The sequence below is a fragment of the Pleurodeles waltl genome, chromosome 3_1 (genome assembly GCF_031143425.1).
Source record: "Pleurodeles waltl isolate 20211129_DDA chromosome 3_1, aPleWal1.hap1.20221129, whole genome shotgun sequence".
In the NCBI taxonomy this organism is placed as follows: domain Eukaryota; kingdom Metazoa; phylum Chordata; class Amphibia; order Caudata; family Salamandridae; genus Pleurodeles; species Pleurodeles waltl.
Window position 1 is genome coordinate 1,687,082,164 of NC_090440.1, and position 20,860 is coordinate 1,687,103,023.

At 41.2% G+C, this 20,860-nt stretch overlaps 1 protein-coding gene across 6 annotated transcripts in view; it reads left to right on the forward strand.

Moving 5' to 3' along the window:
* The window catches only part of PCBP3 (poly(rC) binding protein 3), a 184,078-nt gene that overhangs the window by 121,689 nt on the left and 41,529 nt on the right, over positions 1-20,860 (forward strand). For 3 of the 6 annotated variants that reach the window (XM_069225481.1, XM_069225475.1, XM_069225477.1), the window contains exons 9-10: positions 6,431-6,472; positions 10,375-10,453. In XM_069225481.1, the coding sequence (XP_069081582.1) occupies positions 6,431-6,472; positions 10,375-10,453 (121 nt within the window). The remainder of the gene's footprint in view (positions 1-6,430; positions 6,473-10,374; positions 10,454-20,860) is intronic. The other 3 variants (XM_069225476.1, XM_069225478.1, XM_069225479.1) reach the window with 2 other exon arrangements.

A 20,860-nucleotide genomic window follows, 5' to 3' on the forward strand; every position in this document is an offset into this window, starting at 1 on the left:
GTGTCTACCTTGGGGCCATAAAATAACTATCTAGTAGGACGAAGAACATATATCAGCCATAGAAAAACTGCAAAATATAGCCAAGGCCTCCAAGCACAACAGACTGCCACCAATATGACTTGCCAAGTCTAGCACAAAGCACTGATGATTTAAAAAATAAACCATAGTACAGCAGTTTTACATCATCCTGACTATCGTAACAAGGCTTCATTCAATTTATCAGCATCACAAATGAAAAGGCAGCGTACAAACGAAACCTCTTCAGCCACCCACAATTCGAATCCAACAATGAGTAGTTCCATACTTGAAACAATTGAGTTGCTATATCTAAACCAAGGGAGATAAGCAGCAACTCTAAATGCACCTCACAGAGGAAACATACTACTCAAAACTTACCAAGAAACCTACATTCCAAATGTCATACAGACTGAAGTATAAACAAATTGAACACATAGCTGACTGTTAATCCAGCACCTAAAATTAAGTTTTTACAAAACGCACAGGGTCAGATTCGCAAAGGTAAATTTACACGTTTGCGCAAGGTTATGATTTTTTGCAGTTCACAAAGGAATTTTACTAGTATTATCTTCACAACTGCTTTTCTTTTTATGTGCAGCCTCCACCGCAAATGCAGAGACTCCACAGCTGTAAAGATACTACTTGTAAAATTCCTTCGTGAATTACAAAAAATCTGAAACTTACACAAAAGTGTAAGTTTACCTTTGTGAATCAGGCACACAGTAAACATAAACTACTCATTAACGCTGTGGGATGCCAATTGTTACATTGGAAGTGAGACACCGGCAGACTTCCAGAAGCTGAAAAGAAAATTCTAGATACATAACTAACCTATTCCAGAAACATAGATGGCTTTGATTTCAGCCCCAAAACCAGCACTCCCAACACTAGACTCAATCTATTTCTGAATCCCTAAATTACAGAAACATTTCAATTCAATAACAGAACTCCTAAACCATACAGCAGACTTAAAGAATTTATTTTCCTTTGAGCAGAATTGACCATAACTGCAGACAGACAAACATTGCAACCATTATTGACACTTAAGGATGCTACTCAGAACAAAAAGCACAAACTGAAGATAACACATCCTCCCTATATTACATTCTAATCACCAAAATCACATAAGACAATCACACACAGCCAATTAGAAAATAATAGTGTCACATACCTACACACATAGAAGGTCTGAAAACCGTCAATCATGCATCGACTTTTACAGAAAATATACTATGCCCAGAAAATGCAAATGGCAAAATGTGTAACAGAAATTAAAAATAAAAGAGTCAAGCAGATTTCTGATCTTATGAATGGTTACATTGAGGGGAGATCTCCACAGACGGGATAGCTACCCTGCAAATTACTATCGCTAAGATAACTACAAACACAGTACCAGAAGAAGCCAGTAACTTCAGGGAAAACCTACATTATTTCTCATGTGCACTGCTATTTACATGTTAACTTTATGATGTAGGTTTTTCAACACTGTGGTGTTTGGACGCTTTTTTGGGGAATCCTATCCTACACTCATCTGGCACACAAAATACCCATTAAAGGGAATAGGGGTGTTCTGATGGCTCTTCTCACCAATCAGTGACACAAAATGGACTCATGCCACCTAAAGAATGTGTGGCCCCAGTTTCCTGCTGGTGTACCATACACCTTGCCAAGAGTGTCATTTCTACTTATGGGTTTGGTTTGTGCTAACCTTCACTGGACCTGGCACACTAACTAGTCCTTTGGTTACATGTGCTATAGGAACCAATCATATTCATACAAATGATCCATATGACTCCATTCTGGGTGTTAGTCCAGAAAAGCCTTTAGCATTTCCCCCAATAAGAAATATACACATAAAGCTATCTGTATGAACCTTTACTTCAGAATATTCAGTAACAAAAAACTAAACCTATACCACGAAAAGCCACATCTTCATCAAATAGGTATGTGCAAGCTGACTCATCTTGCACAGTGAGCACACCAAACTCCTACTACAATGGAACCTCCATCACCCCACAAGAAAAATTCACAGTCCTGGTGTTTATTTAAACCATGGAATAAACATGGAGCTGCAAAAACACTATGTAATGCAAAGCAGTCGCCTCCTCATAGACTCCAAAACCAAAACTTACTGAGGAAGAGAACATGACTACCCTAGGACCAAAATGTAGAACATATAGATAATGTCTACCTTAAAAAATATATCCTGAATTCAAAGGATTTAAAACACAATAGCAAATATGGTCACTCAAACAGTACTCAAAATTCATGGTACTTCCTACATTCTCAAAAGACACTACTGGCTAAAAGTAAAATTAAAGATCAAATTCAAGCCTACCACAACCTAGCTGGTGGGGATGCCTGGGCTGAGAAGGTGGATGCCACTGCAGTGAGCAAAAGAACAATGGATTAAACCCAGATCTGTGACTGGGGGTGAGTGTTTGCATTGTCAGCACTCTGTCCATCATCCTTTTGTGTTGCTAAAGTTGCCCTAAGTGGGAAGGGTATGCCCAGACGTGGGTCCCTTGCTCACTGTGCCACTGGATTCAAGCTAGTCTGGCTGATGAAGGGTGATACCCTGAAACTGGTCCCAGGATGCTTGTTTCCGGTCCAGGGAGGACCTGGCCTAGCAGTTCAGGCTGGACTGTTCCCACGTGGAAGAGGGTAAAGACTGATTTGCATATGGCTGGGTCCAAACTGGGGTGGCTTGGTGAGCAAAAGAACAATGGATTAAACCCAGATCTGTGACTGGGGGTGAGTGTTTGCATTGTTCAGCACTCCGTCTATCATCCTTTTGTGTTGCTAAAGTGTCTCTATTCACAGCACATAAGATTTGGCTAACGGACTCCATGTTTAACATGCTAGCTCGACCTGGGCTCAGCCATTGGAACCATTGTAAATGTAATTGTATGTGCATAGTGCTTACTACCTCTTACAAGGCAGTGAAGCCCTTGTTTATGAGTAGCATGCTACTCCACAACCCAAAAAGGATTAGTTGCTGATTAGTATAGGGAAATATAAATTGTTAGTTTGTGCGGTGGACATGAGTCTGTTAGTTTGATTGAATAAGATAATAAAAGGATAGAGGAGGGAAGTGTCTAGGAAGGGATATTTCCAATATCATTGTAGTAAGATGAGATTTGGTGGGAGCCAAAGGAGAAATAGAGGAGGGTAGAGTCTAGAAAGGGATTAAGGAAAACATAGTAGTAAATGCCTCTCCAGTGTCTGAGCGGTGAACTGCAAGTTAATTTACAGCAACCTGCAACTCCTACAAACTCTAAATTTCCTCATACTTCGTGAAGCCCTACAAACTAAAAGTGTGTATTAATATTAAATCATTTTTGTCCCTTTTTTGTGGACCCACAAACAAACCCTCTAAAACTTAGGGCGCGATTTAAGAAAAGTGCCACTTTTCTACCGCCCCTTAGCGCCCCCCTCCTGCCACCATATGTGGGCCATATTAAATGTACAGCTCACCATGGCGCAGGGTAGGGGCAGTAGCGTCAACGTTTTTGATTCTATTGATGTACTGTGTAGGATTAGCCCCCAAATTTTGGAGCTAATCCTGCACAGTACATATGACCCCATTGAAAGCAATGGTGTGCCCCCTTTTAACATCTGTTCTGTGCCTGGTCTGTGTAGGCATGAAAAGTAGCCACAAATAATTATGCAGAGGAATTTCTTAGATTCCACTGTGCCATTTTTGCATTCCCCCTAACGGGGAAACTCTCCCCTTGTATACATTATGGCTGGCGCAGACATAATGTGGCGCAAGGGGTTACAAAGAGGCACAGTGCATGCATTGTGCCACTTTGTAAATATGGTGCACCGATTTTGGCCTCGTTGGGCCACATTAGCGTAAAACAAATGATGCTAATGTGGCGCAAGGAGGCCTTAGGCCCTCTAAAATCAGGGCCATCATTTTTAAATATTTTTTTAAGACATCCTGGCCAAATGAAACCCAATCTTTCTATTACATAACTTTCTTTTTGAAAACATGTTTTTGTATTCTACTTTTCTCAGTGGTCTTATAAAGCCCGTTATTTTAATTTAACTTTATGAATCTGTTGGCTTATTGTTGCAAAATGAAATGTGGTGCAAGTGGCGATTTCAGCTTTTTGTTGTAATTTACAAGAAACCACTTTCAGATTTCGGATAATAAAATTCAGATACTGGTTGTTTTAAGACCATTCCCAAGTAAACATGCGTTTTCCAAATGTGCATATGAATGGCCTTCCACAAAGGAATTTTTCATGCATTATCTTCACGGCTGCTTATCTCTGTATAAGCTGAGTCTCACCAGGAATGCAGAGACTCCGCAGTCCTAAAGATACTACTTGTAAACTTCCTTTGTGAATATCGAAAAATCGTAAACTTACACAAAAGTGTAAGTTTTCCTTTGTGAATCAGGCGCACTGTAAACATCAACAACTACTCATTAACGCTCGGGGATGCCCATTGTTACATTGGAAGTTGCACCTGGTGTTTCCTCCTTGTGCATTTCTACCCTCGAGTCGGATTTACTTCTGCCCTTGGCGAGAGTAAATCTCTGACCATTCCAGGATGGCAACGTCATGGAAATGGTGGAGACTACCCATCTGCTCGTATGTTTGTGGATGTTCCCAAACTTTCCAGGGCGCTCACACTCTAAAACGCCTAGTATCTGCCACCTGGCAGGAGATTTATTTTGCTGTACCATTACTCCAAAGTGGGGTAATATTTTGCTTGAGTAAATCAATTTATGATTGCAGATTCTCCTTCGTAACTTGTTTGCACTTGTGAATCATGCCATTTGCACAAGTATATTAACTCACGCATGCAGAAGGTTTTGTTAATGAGCCGAGTGAGTATAGATAAAGCCTTGAAATAAAGAGACACGAGGTTTATTAGTGACAGAGAGTAGAGCTCTTTCAATGGAGTGAGCTGTCCATAAACTAATGCAGGAAGAGATTGAGAAACAACGCAAAGAGATGGTCATGGACATGGTTGTTCAAAGGGTTGGAAAAAATACCATCAAATCCTCTCTGTGCTCTGCTCTTCAGATCATCCCTCTCTCCATGTGCTTCCACGGAGGCCACAACATACAGCACTTTCTATATACTGCCCCGGCGGACACATTACACGGCGTTCTCCAAGTCCTGTCCTGCAGAACATTCCACTCTGCATGTTGTTTAATCACAGACACACACCCCTCTGTAAAGTTACTCATCCAGCTATTACAAGCCTGTTATCCACTGCACGTCGCCCACATGCATTCATGACCCCTTCAGATCTTAGCTTAGGTTGTCCTTCCTCACAGACATGCTAGGTTTTGTTCGCTGTCTGTGCACCAGAGGCTCTGTGCTGGTGCTGTTATACTCCATTCTAAGAATTAGTCATTGTGTCATGCTAAGCATCCTTGAGTGACCAGGTGATGGTGCTGAATTGTTGCAGTGCATGTGATGTGGTGTTTGGTGAACATTCCTGTTTTCGGAGTCTGGCTTGGAAATCCAGGGCACAGGCGCAATTGAATCTAACAGGGAGGCCTAGAAGCGGTTCTTCCCTGTACAGGCACCACGAGCTGTACAAGGGCCTGTACATGGATGAGGAGTGCAGACAGTGCTCATCTTACTCAGTCATCACAGATTCTGCACTTGTATCTACACATTCCCAGTAATATATTTGACAAATCTTCACACTCTGCAGTTCAGGGTGTCAGGAGGAACTAAAGCATTTACTGGCAAGATCCTATAGAAAGCAGGCTTGCTGCCTGAAAACAAACAATGTACACAAGCATGTGTAGTAAGAATAGGCATGTATACTAGAAACAGCTACCCCTCACAAATGTATATGCGCCAGGGATGGTCATTGAACTTCGGTTTATGGGAAGAGAGAATAGTCAAATACACAATATAGTGACAGAGTACACTACATGCATATACTCTATTTACAAGTAGTTTGCAAGATTCAGACTGTACGCAACAGAATGCAGTAAGGCAGACAATGTAAATGTACATATACTTCATGATGGACAGAACACAAAGGTTTATACTCCATGAAAAGTTATTGTACACATGCATAAAAGTATTCTTACAAATTCCAAGGGTCGGTCATCAATACATTCCAGGGTAGACAGTGCTCACTGCTCTACAGTGTCCAGATCCAATTCTAATTCAATCCTTGTTCCAAAACTCCTAACATAAGCTATGAAAGAAGGCCTGCAAGTTTCTAATTTTTTCACTTTGGTTTCCTGTTCCACATCATTTCCTGTCTCCAGAACTCCATGCAACCAGTGATTGCTCTTGAAATGTGTATCTGGCCTTGTCTGTGCTGGGAGGGGCAGAGGTGGACCCCACCCAGCTGTGTGCACTGCTTTCCCCGAGACTGTGCAAGATCTCCTGTGTTTAACACCGCATGTGCTTCTGTTTTCCAGGCCTACGCCATTCAGGGACAGTACGCCATTCCACATCCAGATGTGAGTTCACCCTCGCTTTTCTTCTCCCCACTCGCCTCTCTTTGTCTCTTGTCATCTGCATGCTGCCAGCTCGCTGGCCCATATTAATATTAGCACTAATATTAATACCCAAGATGTAAATAGCGTGACCTTTAATGCCATGAACAGTGGTAGAACATGTTATCTATGGACTTTCCAAGTGTGGGGGGCTTGGCCTGGCTGACACCATCTTCAGGGATTGTGCTGCTCATTGTCTGATGGGGGCGGGGCCTGGAGATTCAGTCTCTATGAGGTTTCTTGTTGCCTCTGTCTGCTGCGTTAATGGGCTTTTAGGGGGCAGTGCTCCTTTCCGTGGGTATGAGCAGGCCCCTGGCTGAAGGATAGATGGAGCAATCGCCTTCTCGTAGACCTTAGGCTGAACTTTGTGGTGGATATGAGGTTTAGTTTACTCTCCCTCGTGCTTTTGCTGCCCGTTGTGTCAGGCGGAGATGCGTATAAGTTGAAGATGAAGGTTATGTTGTCCTGTCTGTGGCGGAGATGGACTTTCAAGGGACAGTGCCCCTCCACTGGGTACGTTCTATCCTCTGTCTCAGGTTTGCATGATGCAACCTCCATCTCATGGTGTTTGATGCCCCTGACTATGGTAAAGATATGCTTTATCGCCCTTCATACATGCTCGCCCGTTCTATGAAGTAGTATTGAATTCATAGGAGCCAATTCCTGGTTCTTAGACTTTGCTTAGTGGTGTGCAAGGTCTCAATGTTTGTTGCCTTGCATGATCGTGAAGTTAGTATCAAAACTTTACAGCTATCATATTTATTGAGAAGATTGCAACTTTGAAAAAACAGAGAGAAATTGTGTGCACAAAGTAGGTTTGTATGACAAACTCCTCTAGAAACATTTTTCATGCTACGTTCTTTTTCAAAGCAAAGTAGGAGGAGGTTAAAAAAACTGGCAAACTTCACAACTTTCAGGGAGTGAGAAGTTAGTCAACTTTACTAGTAAAATATAAACTTCGTACACTTTTTGTAGCTCCCTGGCTAGGTTTCACAGTTTTCCTTAACGGGTTTTATGCTGTTACTTGCATGAGCTGAGATGTGCCTTGAATAGGGTCGTCAGTACAATCTTCACCATCTCTCTTTCTGAAAGGTCATGTGAAGTTTATCTGTGGCATTGTATCTGTGAATCTTGGTCTGTGGCGAACATACCCTGAAGTAAGTGAGCTTGGTCAATTGTTGGTTCTAGCAACATGTGACAACCTCAGTTGCGCTGTACCAAGTTGCCCAACACTGGCAATTTTGGCAAATAACCAGGGAGTTTTCATTTATTGAGGTCCTCATCCTAATGAATGTTTCTTATGCTAGCTTTATTTTCCTACATGGCTATCCATCTATTAATGTCCAGTGTTTCTGTGTCACATCATGCTGTCCATGGACAACATCTGAAAGGATGACATCAGAACCTTTTATTTTGTTCTGGTGATGTTACAGTGTTGCCATTGAGTGAAATGAGGAATGACTTAATGGCTGGTACAAGTGTATTTCACTGCCTTTAGCGAATTGACATGACTCCACCTAACAGTCTCAGTTTTCATCACTAAAATGTTCATAGATGTTGAAATGGCCCACACCAAAATCTCTGATAAAATTGTTCCGCAGCCAATCCCTTACCTGGGATTTCCATTATGACATAAAAATCCTAAAGAATTTGACATCCACAGTGATATCATACAACTGTGATTTCATATTGATATCACAATATCTCTAGCATTTTAATTTGTCACAATTCCATGTTTGTGATGCTAAAATCTCATGTCTATGATGTATGCAGTGTTGTCATAATTTAATGTGTGTTATTTTCATTGTGATTTCACAATCCTTCATCTTGTTGTTTCCCTAGTGCAATTACAAACACACAACTATGATTGCCAAGGTGGCATTACATTCACACATCTATACATTTCATAGTGATTTTATAATCCTACATTTGTAACGTTAATAGTTGTCTTTCATTTCTCAACTCTGTGATTTCCATACTGATATTACAATTTCCCATCTGTTCTATGCATAGTGATACTATCCCACACCTATTGTTTGCATATAGATATTACAACCCCATATCTACAATTTTCATAGTGATATTACAACCCCACATCTGTCATTTTCATTGTGAGTTACCATTGCATATTTGTGATTTACATGATATTTTAAACCCCCTTCAATGATTTTCATAGTGATTTTACTATTGCACGTTTGTGGTGTCCTTGCGATTTTACAAGCCTCTCTTTTATTTCAATTTTGAGGCCACGCACTCACATCTGTAATATTCCGAAGTCCCTCAATCCCGCTTCTGGTCCAAGGGCCTGATTTAGAAATTGGTGGGCAAGTTACTTTGTCACAACGGTGACAGATATCCCATCCGCCAATACCTAAATCCCTTATATCCTATGGGATTTAGACATTGGCGGACAAGATATTCATCACCGTTGTGACGGAGTAACTCGTCTACCAATATCTAAATCAGGCCCTAAGCGTGGATTTTTCTATTCCATTCTGTTGCCCTGTGTCTCACACCCAACATGTACTCTTGTTGTATTCTGCTCTTGCAAACACTCAACGAATTTAGGAGAGTGACTATGTTTCAGGCACACTCGCATCTATTACAACGTTATATGTTTAAAAAGCTTCTTGCCAGTTGGTAAAGAGAATTCTAGAAGATTCAGTCACAATGTGTTCGTGGCTAGTGGTATTTCCAGGGCAAGGTTTATGCCATCACAATCCTTTACAGTCCACTTCCGCAATCACAGATTATGGTTTATTGAAATTTTGAGGAGGTGAATCATGGGACAAATAATAACATTACTTGCACTATGAATGCACACAACTACCTATAAAAACAACAGATATTTACATATATGTTCTTTTTTTTACTATTTTCTTTTCTCCAGTTAAAAGTGTCTTTAGGGCAACCACAGTTATCACGTTTGTTTGAAGGGAGATTTTTTTCAAGCCTCCTTAAAAATTTGGTGAAATTATAATTCTGCTCTCAACAAGCATTCCCACTCTAGATTGCCGTGTGGGTTTCTGTGCCCCAGTGCCAACTGTTATGTCTTATGGCTAGTGCTGAAATAGTACAGGCATCATATTGCATGTGGCTCGCAATGTAGTATTAAACATACTGTCTGTCATTCATCCTAATGTGTTAAAACCAAAATATGGCATGTGATCATGTTTTCAGTAGTAGAAGGAGACTAAACAGTTGGGAACCGGGTGACAAATATAGGATGGAATGCCTTGTTCAGGAGAGGAATTTCCAGTTTTTGAAGGAGCCTTGAAAAAAGTGTGCTCTGAACAAAACACACATTGATTGTAGTTGTTCTTTCAAAGGAACTTCAAATTAAAGAAAGAATAAAGAATAAAGGAAGATAATGAAAAAAATCCACCTTTAAATATCTGTTTTAAACCTATATATGTAGTGGTGTACTTCACAAGGGCTTGTACTTTGAATTTTTTGGTTAGCACCCGCTCTCAGTAAAGGGTTTCAGGACCAGAACCTACGTTCATTGTGGGAACATGTGTACTTTAGAGACCCATGACGAGGTGTGCTCTGTCATTTTAGGCGACTAACCAATACTTGATAGAAAAAAGCTCATCTAACCTCTAGAGTTGCAGCAGAGGGAGCATCTAGGATTCTTAATTTGTGCTGGTTGAATCAGTTTGGGGACCACTTTTACCCTCAGGCACACAAACTAAAGCTTTTGGTGTTAATGCTCACAGGCCGAGCCCTCCTCCTGTTGTGTTTTGCCACGGCCAATCATGGCCTCCTCTTTATTTTCTTATCATTTTCTTCTGACGTCTTTTGGTGACTGTGTGTGCTTGATAACAATAACCTTCTTAGTTCTGCTGTCCCTCCTACCCCCTCAGCAGTTGACCAAGCTCCACCAGTTGGCTATGCAGCAAACCCCCTTTACTCCCCTTGGACAGACCACCCCCGCTTTCCCTGGTACGTACCCACAATTCCCTTTATACATTTCCTGCTCTTCACACCTTTTATGGTTCTCTCTCTTTCTATCTGATTTATGTGATGAAAATAAATGTTTATTTAAAGCAATGCATAGTTGTCATGTTATGAGAATGTGTCAAGGAAAAAGATTGACCTAATTAAGAAATTTTGCATGATGAGATGCTAGGCAGAAAGATGACATTATGAAAAGAGAAACAAATATATTCTAAGGGTGAGAGTTAGAAGAAATGTAAAACTATGTGATAGAAGCAATGCGGTTAGTCACAGACATAGGTATGTGGGGATGAAATAGTCAATGGTCTGAATTGATGTGTTAAAAGTTAACCATATACGTGAAAGTACGTGACCGGAGATTAGCAAGAGAAATCTACTATTGTGGTGAATATTATCCAGAGATGTTCTGTGGCGGTACCTAAAGACGTTGTGTGGTATGGAATGGGTGATAGAAGTCAGGTAATGTAGTGAAGAGTTAAGCAGTGATGTACCTGGCATGGATTAAAGAAAATAATTTCAAGCTGTAGAGTTTGCAAGATAAGTGAATGTATGTGGTGAGGAATTTAACTGAAGGTATGTTTTGAGAAGGTAAATTGAGGATAAGTTCATTCCTCAGAAACGTTTCTCTAGTGACTGATTTTGTAGCATTTTTCTGTGTTCTTGTTATGAATATCGTCACTAGTGTTTATCTGCATGGTACTAAAGCACAAAATAAATCACACTTTATTTTATAAATCAGTTCTAATTTTTATTTAACTGATAAGATCATTTTAATCACAGAATCATGGCAGTGTGAAGATGGGAAAATAGTTTCCTCTTGCATCTACTGGTTTATGGATACCTTCATAGCAAGAGGGGTACATAGATCCCTGGACATTTCTTGGTTGGCCATATAAGTGTATAAGTGTATGAAGTCTCAAAGTTTTTTGTGTTTTGCAACCTCCGCAAAGTTAAAAAATAAAAAATGCATCTTCTATATGTTTGCCACACTTGCTCAGAAATCACAGCTTTTGTGGCAAGATATGCCCATACATTTTCTAGCTTGGGTGAATTTGATTAGTGTGTAAATGATCTCACAATACTGTAAAAACTATCTTTTAGTGAGCAGAGAATTTTTTTGTTGGAGAACGTAAAAGTCACAAGTCCAGAACTTCTGTAACTTTTGCCATAAAAAAACCTTCACACACCCAGTGCTTAAGCTTTAAAAAAACATAAGTGACAGGGCCCTAGTCAGGAGGCTACTTCCAATTGTAGCGCCCATTGCCGCTGTCAGTGCTGCCAGTTAACTGCAACAACACAACTAATAGTCATCACACTCCTACAAGTGTGACAGTTCTGACAATTCCAAGCTCCCAAATCTAAAAGAAAGGCTTTAGCAGCAGGAATTAGTCATTCATAACATATGTTTAATTAATTAACAATTGTTGTTGTGCTTGTCTCTAAATGAAACAAACAGCTGCACTATGTGGCAGACTGTGATAAGTGCCGGTGTTGACAATTAAGTGCCGGTGCCAAGCCCTGGAAACCACTGGCTAAATTTAAGCATTCCATAACACTCATTGGTAGCCACAAAATGAAGCACAATCACCAGGCCAACAGAAAGACAAACAAAGAGTAGGCAGATAGGCAGAGACACATTTAGTGAGAAAAGGACACAGGGGTTCCTTACAGTTGCCTTATTAATCCTAATGGGACCTATCATAGGAGTTCCCAGATCAATCGAGATCACATGTAATCTGGAAATCGCATGCATTCCAGGAGTTAAACCATTACATTTGCATGCTGAAAGGGTGAAAACCTGCAGGATAATGGAGACAAACATGCAGATATAGGCAAGGAAAGTCCATTTCTTATTTCATATTCCCCATAAACCTGTATTCTCACCCAGAATTCCCCATGTTCCCCTATACCCTGCATTCCCACCCAGAATTCTCATTGCCTGTACTATTGGTAGTTCCCGAGGAAAAGGACTCCAGGCAAAAACCGGCTCATACGCAGAGACTGTCTGGCCAAACAGAATTCTTTAAGGAATGACCACACTTTCAAAACCAAATGGAAAGAAAATTATTTCCATGCCACTCTATGAGTTTTCTTAGAAGAAGCACAACAGTAGCTCATCCCTAGGGAGGGAAACACATTAAGGGGGTCATTCTGACCCCGGCGGTGCTCCGCCGCCATGGGACTTCTGACACCCCCTACCGCCATCCTGTTCCTGGCGGGACTCCCGCCAGGAACAGGATGGTGGTAGGGGGTGCCGCGGGGCCCGTAGGGGCCCCTGCAGTGCCCATGCCAATGGCATGGGCACTGCAGGGGCCCCGTAAGAGGACCCCACAAAGTATTTCAGTGTCTGCTATGCAGACACTGAAATACGCGACGGGTGCCACTACACCCGTCGCACCTTCCCACTACGCCGGCTCAATTCTGAGCCGGCGTCCTCATGGGAAGGCTGATTTGCCCTGGGCTGGCGGGCGGCCTTTTGGCGGCCGCCCGCCAGCCCAGGGCAAATCCCAAAATACCCTCAGCGGTCTTTCGACCGCGGAGCGGTATTTTGGTGGGGGAACTTTGATCTCATCTGGGAGGGCTCAGGTGTGTTGACAGTCTGATGGGTCAGTCACTATGTAAAGAAACACGCTAAGGAAAGCCATAGGGAAAGAACTGGTCCTGTCTGTGGTGATGCAGACTACTCAGTACTTACTAGGACTGCCCCTCCAGATGTGGAGTGGGATTTACCTTGAGCTCACCTAGATCTTTCTATGGTTTAGGGGTGCCCGCTCACATTTGGGTGGCATCAGAGCAAGTCCATTCCAGGCAGCAGCGAGAATCCAACTCCGATCAGTAGTTCCTTGTGGCCCAAAGTCACCTAAGCAACAAGTGTCTTGGTAATCCCTTTGGAACACTAACATCTCTATCAGTGAACATTGCAGGATCATCACAACAGCCACTATTCTGATAGGAAGATGTGTGCCTTTAATTTCTGCTGGAGGAGTTTCTTGTACAGAGAAGGACTGTGGGGAGCGCCTGAAGATTGAATTTTCCTCATTATTCCCCATGCCTGTAGATATGACCCTTCCACACACAGGTCATGGATTGAACATGACTGGAGACCGAACTTACTTATGTCATAGTCACTAACAAATAATAATGAGTGAAATAAGCATTGAGGCTGACAATGTAAGGCACTCAGCAGTTACTGACCATCCTTCTGGGAAAATGCTGAAGACTAAGGGCCTGATTTAGATCTTAGTGGTCGCACCGCCAAGCCGTGTCAGTGGTGGACCAGAGAAGACCGCCAAGTCGACGGGCTTCTGCCGCCGTACTTAGATGTTACAGACCTGCTGCGGTGTACTGGTGCTGGTTTGCTGACAGAGGGAGGGCATTGTGGAACCCAATGGACAGTGGACAATGGCAGTGGCTGCAGAATAGAGGTAAGGCACACACACTCTCCCTTTGCCACATGAGTCCCCCTATGCCCCCCTGTATCACACATGACACAACACCACACACACACACCTGTATCCATTGTCATTCCACCACAACATTACACAGACATGCTGCAAACACACATTGACGAACATTCATGAAACAACATTGACACTGCACCCACACATCAAACAACCACAACAACCAACACAACCTGCATACTCATCTACACAAACACATGTGCACACAAGCACAACTACACACATCGCGACAATGACAGCCACACACCCCTCACCTGAATGTTGCACACAGCAGCACAACACACAACACAACATACACAACAAAATCAGACCCATATGCAAGTGGTACACAACTTGACACAACCACATCACCCACTCCAGCTCCATCAACCTCACCCGGCCAATTGCATCTCACACACACACACATACTGACTCACACACACAACTCGTGGCATTCCATGACAGGTACAGGTCCCCTGGCAATGTGCACACATGGACACAGTTGACAGGTGCAATGTACCATAATGACAGTTGTGTATGTGTGCGATATGTGTTGTGTACCAGTGTGTCCCCACACGCCTGACCCACTTATGTCCCCAACATATGCATGTCACAGTAACTTAAAGAAATTACTGTGACATGTATATGTCTTGATGTAGTCCCAGGCACATGTGCCATGACCCCAACCAATATACACAACCAATGCGGGTTCCCTACCTTCGTGTCCAGCGTCATGTTTTCTCTGTAGTCCTGTGGCAGCAGAGATGGAAGGTCCTGTCCAGTCGTGTCCAGTCGAAAACGAGAGTGGAATGGGGCAAAAAGGTGGGTTTTCACCTCTTTGCCCCACCAATCCGCCAACTCAGACTTGGAGGTTAGACCGCCACGTTTTCTTTGGCAGAAAGGTAGCTCCAAATCTTCTTGGTGGTAAGTGTAGCTGGAGTCCCGTCATCAGCTGCTATTTCCTATGGCACCATTGACAGCGGATGGGATTTCTTGGCGGGGTCGGCGGGACTCAGACTGTCTTTGGCCTATGGGACCCAAAAATATCTAAATCTGGTGGGTGGCCTGCCAAGGCGGTGGGCAGGTTTTCCGTTGGAAAACCCACAACAGGACCGTTATCACCAGTATCTAAATTAGGCCCTAGGGGGCAGATTTATACTTTGGGGGATGGGATACTCCATCACAAACGTGATGGATAACCCATTCTCTGTATTTACACTTACATTATATTCTATGGCATTTGTAATTCTGTCAATGGGATATCTGTCACATTGGGGATGGAGTATCCCATCCAGTAAAGTGTAAATCAGGCCCTAAGTTACATGAATGTTGACCTTCTTTGCCTATTTATGTTCTTACAGACAAGAAAGCTCCCTTCAAGGAGAGCTCCTCATCTCCACATTGCAGCTCTATCTCCCCCTCTATGGTATAATCTCTATTGGGCTGATGAACAGTGTGTATGGAATCTGCTGCACTTCTGCTAATGGGGCCTTACACTTAATTTCTGGTTGCTCTTTGGAGCGTCCACAGTAAAACCCGTCTTATGGGTAAATAACAACCAAGAAGAAAACAAAGAAACTGTAGGAAATGTTTCAATGGCATTGGGATTCACACAAAAACCAAATCGTAATCAGACATTTGGTCAGTAGTTCGGTGGAGAGTCGATCATAGTCAAGGTGGAAGGTTAGTTCTTTGCATCATTACTCAGGTGCCAGTAGGAAGGTTAATTATTCTGTTATCTAGTTGTAATAATATTGGTTAGTTGCTGTTACATTATGCAGACGGTAGAATAGAAGATTAGTTTTGCTTCGATTTCCATAAATCATTACTCTGATGTTAGTAATAATGACTAGTTGCTGTTTCAGTGCCCAAATACTATGAATAAGATCACCCACTGTCCCTCTGTTCCACTGTTCGGAGAGGATATTCGTTGTTGAAACATTATTAAGCTATTATGATATAAGGATACTTGATGTAAAATTATCCAAATGTTAAATCAGAAAGTTAGTTGACGTGGTTTTATCCAGATGTTAGAATGGAAGGTTACATAATTACATTTAAAGGCTACAGCATTTTACAGATTTTAAGATTTATGTTTATTTCTGGGGAGATGTTACCCCGTTACTAAGCTCGAAGGTTAGCTGCCATTATGCCAATATCTAGACACTTGGATAATAGGACATTTCATGTAATGTTGTTCAGAGGTTTGGTTTCAATCTTTGGTTGTCAATACAAACCTGACGGTAACATTTTGAGGGTGACTCATATAACAATATGTTGATATCAGTGTGCCAGGGATATTTCCAGTTGAATGGAAAACAGCCTTTAATACGCGGGCATGTAATGCCTTTACCATACATCCATTACCACACAATGCCTTTACCACGCATTGCCTTTACTTGTGTTTTTATGTATGCATGTGTGTATATATATATATATATATATATATATATATATATATATATATATATATATATATATACAGGAGTTAGGGATGGGTGGTGTGTTTTTAGGGTTTAGGGGTGGGTAGGAGTATTGGGTGGTAATGGTGTTATTAGGGTTTAGGGGTGGGTAGGAGTATGGGATGGTTAAGATAATTTAAATATGAGAGGTGTTTCCCCCAACTTTATTTTTATATCTATCTATCTATCTATCTATCTATCTATCTATCTATCTATCTATCTATCTATCTATCTATCTATCTATCTATCTATCTATCTATCTACCTATCTATCTATGCACTGAAAAAAACAAAGGTTACAGGGACGTTATAATTAGGCTCACATTTCACACGTACATAACCATAAAAATTCAGCAGTTATAGTTACTTAAGCTTACTATAACTTATGTCCCTGTAATGCACTGCTTATGACCTCACATATTACATCACTCATGACATGGTCAGTGACATCACTGATGACATCTCAAATGACATCGCTGATGACAACATCTAGTGAATGTAAGAGGTTGTATGGATGTGTGACTGGGTGTACAAGTGGCTGTATGGGTAAGTGTGTGGTTGAGTCAATTCCTGTTTGAGAGAGTGAGTGGATATTTAAGTAGCTGTATGGGTGAATGAGTGGGTTTGTGAGTGGCAGTATTGGTTGTGTGTGTATCGTTGGCTGTACAGGTGAGTGGGTGTGTGAGTGCTTGTATGGGTGAGTGATTGAGTGTGTTAGTGACTGCATCAGTGAGTAAGTGTGTGAGTCAGTGAGTGTATCTAAGAGGGAGTGAGTGTATGAGTGGCTCTATGCGTAAGTGCGTGGCTTTGTAAGTGACTGTATGGGAGAGTGGTGGATGTGTGAGTAGCTGTATCGTGAGTGATTGGGTGTGGCTGCACAGGTGAGTGGGTGTGTGAGTGCTTGTAGGGGTAGTGTGTGGGTGTGCTAGTGACTGTATCGATGAGTGAGTTGGTGAGTCAGTGACTGTATGGATGAGTGAGTGGGTGTATGTGTGGCTGTATGCATAAGTGATTGGTTGTGTCAGTGAATGTATGGGAGAGTAAGTGGATGTGTGAGTAGCTGTATCAGTAAGTGAGTGAGTGTCTGGGTGACTGCATGGGTGAATGAGTGGTTGTGTGAGTGACTGTATGGGTGAGTGAATGGGCATGTCAGTGGTTGTATGGGTGAGTGACTGCGTGTAAGTGTCTGAATCAGTGAGTGAGTGGCTGTGTCAGTGACTGTATGGCTGAGTGTGTGGAGTGTGACTGATTGTATGGGTGAGTGAGTGGGTGTGTTAGTGGCTTTGTGGGTCTGTTATTGGTTTATGTGAGTGGTTGTTCAGGTGTTTGAGTGGGTTTGTGAGTGGCTGTATGTGTGTGTGAGTTGGTGTGTGAGTAGCTGTATTAGTGTGTGAATAGCTTAGTTAGTGCTGTATGGGTGAGTGAGTGGTTGTGTTAGTGGCTGTGTGAGTTAGTGGGTGTGTATCAGTAGTGTTATGCGTCTGTTAATGAGTATGTTAGAGAATATGTGAATGAGTATGTGAGTAGTTGTGTATGTGTGTGGGTGTACGATTGTTTGTATGGGGTATGAGTGGATGATGTCATCAGTTATGTCATCATTGGTGTCATTTGATATGCCATCAGTGATGTCATCACTGATGTCACTGACCAGTTATAGTTAGCTCAGGTAACTAGAATGGCTGAATTTCTATGGTTTTGTATGTGTGAAATGTGAGGCTAACTATAATGTCCCTTTAACCTTTGTTTTTTCAGTGAATTTCTAAGGTTTTTAAATGCTATTTCCTAACTATTATGTCCCTATAACTTTTGTTTTTTTCAGTGAATTGTGCATGCTTTTTTAAATTCTATATCCTAACTATAATGCGTCTGTAACCTTAGTTTTTTTTTTGTATTTCTAAGGTTTTAAAAAAATTATATTTCATAACTATAACATCACAGTAACCCTTGTTTTTTAGTGTAGTATGAGTGACTGTATGGGTGGGGAACAGGGTGCATGAGTGGTTGTATGAGAGAGTGAGTGGATGGATGAGTGGGTGTATAGGTGAGTGAGAGGATATGTGAGTGGGTGTATGGGTGAGTGAGTGAATGAGTGGATATATGGGTGAGTGTTAAGGTGTGTGAGGGGATGTATGGTTGAGTCATAGAGTTCATGAGTAGCTGTATAGCTGAGTGAGTGGGTGTACGAGTGGCTGTATGGGTGAAAGACAGAGTATATGAGTGGTTGTATAGCTGAATTATTGGGTGCATGGGTGGGTGTATAGGTGAGTGAGAGGATGTGTGAATGGTTGTAAGGGTGAGTGAGTCGGTGCATGATAGGGTGTATGCATGAGTAAGTGCATGAGCGGCTGTATAGAAACACAATCAAAAATACAAGCGGCGTGCCGAAAACTGGCAGGACAAGAGACTATTTCTCTACCGGCCTCGTATAAAGATGCGAGACGGTTTTCGGCACGCCGCTTGTATTTTTGATTGTTTTCTTCTGGTGACGTTAGAGACTGACTACATACCTAAAGAAAACGGAATATTTACTGTGTTACTACTTATACTTTCGACTGATCATTTGGCCATCTGAATAAATAATGACTTGAAATGCCTTGAGAAAGCCCTGGCTTATGCGCCCATGGGGCGAAACACGTGTTGGCTGGCCCAAATTCATACATCTTTTTGGATCGGTGTGTGTTTACATTTTCACTGAGAATCAAAATATTTTCCGAAATAAAATTGGAATTGGAGCAATATTGACAATATTTCTAGTCTTGTTGATGAACGCGACACACCTTCGTATATTTGGATATTGAGAAATAAATATCTGCATTCAAAAAGTGGGACCTCACTACTTTTTCTGAATAAATAAAAGTTAGTATTATGTTTAGAAGAGCTCTGAAACAAAACAGTACACATTATTTATGCTGTAAGAGTATATGACATTTTAGTTAAACATTTTATTTTCCCTCTTTCCTGTTCTCAGCCTTCATAATCGTACATATAAACAGAGTACTGTATAATCATCATTGAACAGTGGGGAAAACAATCATATAGATTGTAGAAAAAAAACAATTTCTCCACAGTATTTCGCTACAAATACGTGATACTGTGAGTTGCACTCACTACAATTTGTAAATTATTAAAATAAGCCACACTTACTACACTACCCAAAAGATCATATGTTTAAACCATTTTGGTTATTAGTATACCTGGTACAAAACTACGGACAGATAAAATCTACACTTGAAATTTTCACATTGTTTTGTAGAAATCACCCCTGATGCCTTAAACATTGATGGTCCAGTAGACAGAAGACCATATAGTCATTTTCTTCCAGAAATCCTATGAACATATTTATACACACTTCATTTGTGGATATCATTACGTTGTCATCACCCCTGATGATGTCTTAAACAGTGATGATCAACGTAGAGACAAGACTGCATACCCGTTTATTTTCTGACATCCATTTGAACACATTTCATCCACATGTTATTTTTTAGCCTCTTCTTCAAAACATCACCCTTGTTAGGCCGAATTATGTCGTAAGCAATAATTACCCACATAGGGAGAAGACTGTGTCCAGTATGTTTGCACATATCCTCTTTAGAACTTTGGCTGAAGAAACAATAAGTAAGAATTAGGAAGTTTAAAAGGTAGTTATTGTTTGAATTGCAGACTGCTGGCCTTGCATTCTGTCCATCCAGTTTGAGTCTTTCAATATACAGTATAATGTCCAGATATAATATTGAGTCCTTTATGGAAGATGATTCCTGTTTTTCTTCATGTAAGAGGGCTTTCAAAACAGGCTGTCCTTTTAACCTTTTCCTCGAACAGAAGACATCGTATTCAGTTTTTAAAATCTGTTGCATCCCCAGGTGAACAAAGGCAAGCATTAAATTTGAAACTATGCTTACCTCATCAAGAATAAAAGTAGCATAAGTAATCTATGTGAAGTTATTCCTTTGGTACTGTATGCAGCTAATCCAGTTGGTGCTGTTACTACAGACAATACATTTGATTTTGTAGTCTTGTGTAGGTAATTGAAGATAACTTTAATTAAAAACATTTTCCTGGTACCAGCTTAGCCATTGATATATAACAGTATTGGCATGAATGATGAGCAATTGCATTCTGCCTTCTCATGAAGAAATCCATGTTCTATTTTGTCCTTTACTTAAATATAAATGTCTTTCCGTTCATTGCTGAGTTGTACACTCAACAGTTCTAGATTCCTGACTCGCTTGTTCCATTGCAGTTTCCACTTCATTCTTAGCTATTGCAGATTTGTTTTCAATAATAGGTTATCCAAGAGGATCCTGACTTAGTGGTACTGAACCTTGGCTGCTTTGAGAACTATCCATAGCTACCTCAGCAGCAATTGTTACTTCTTGTTGTATCTCATCATTTGAGATTTGTAAATAGCTTGTGAAAACGGAACACTGAATAGTAACTTTGACACCATTAAAAGAATCCTCGCAGCAGTGATAGTCTCCGAGTAATTCT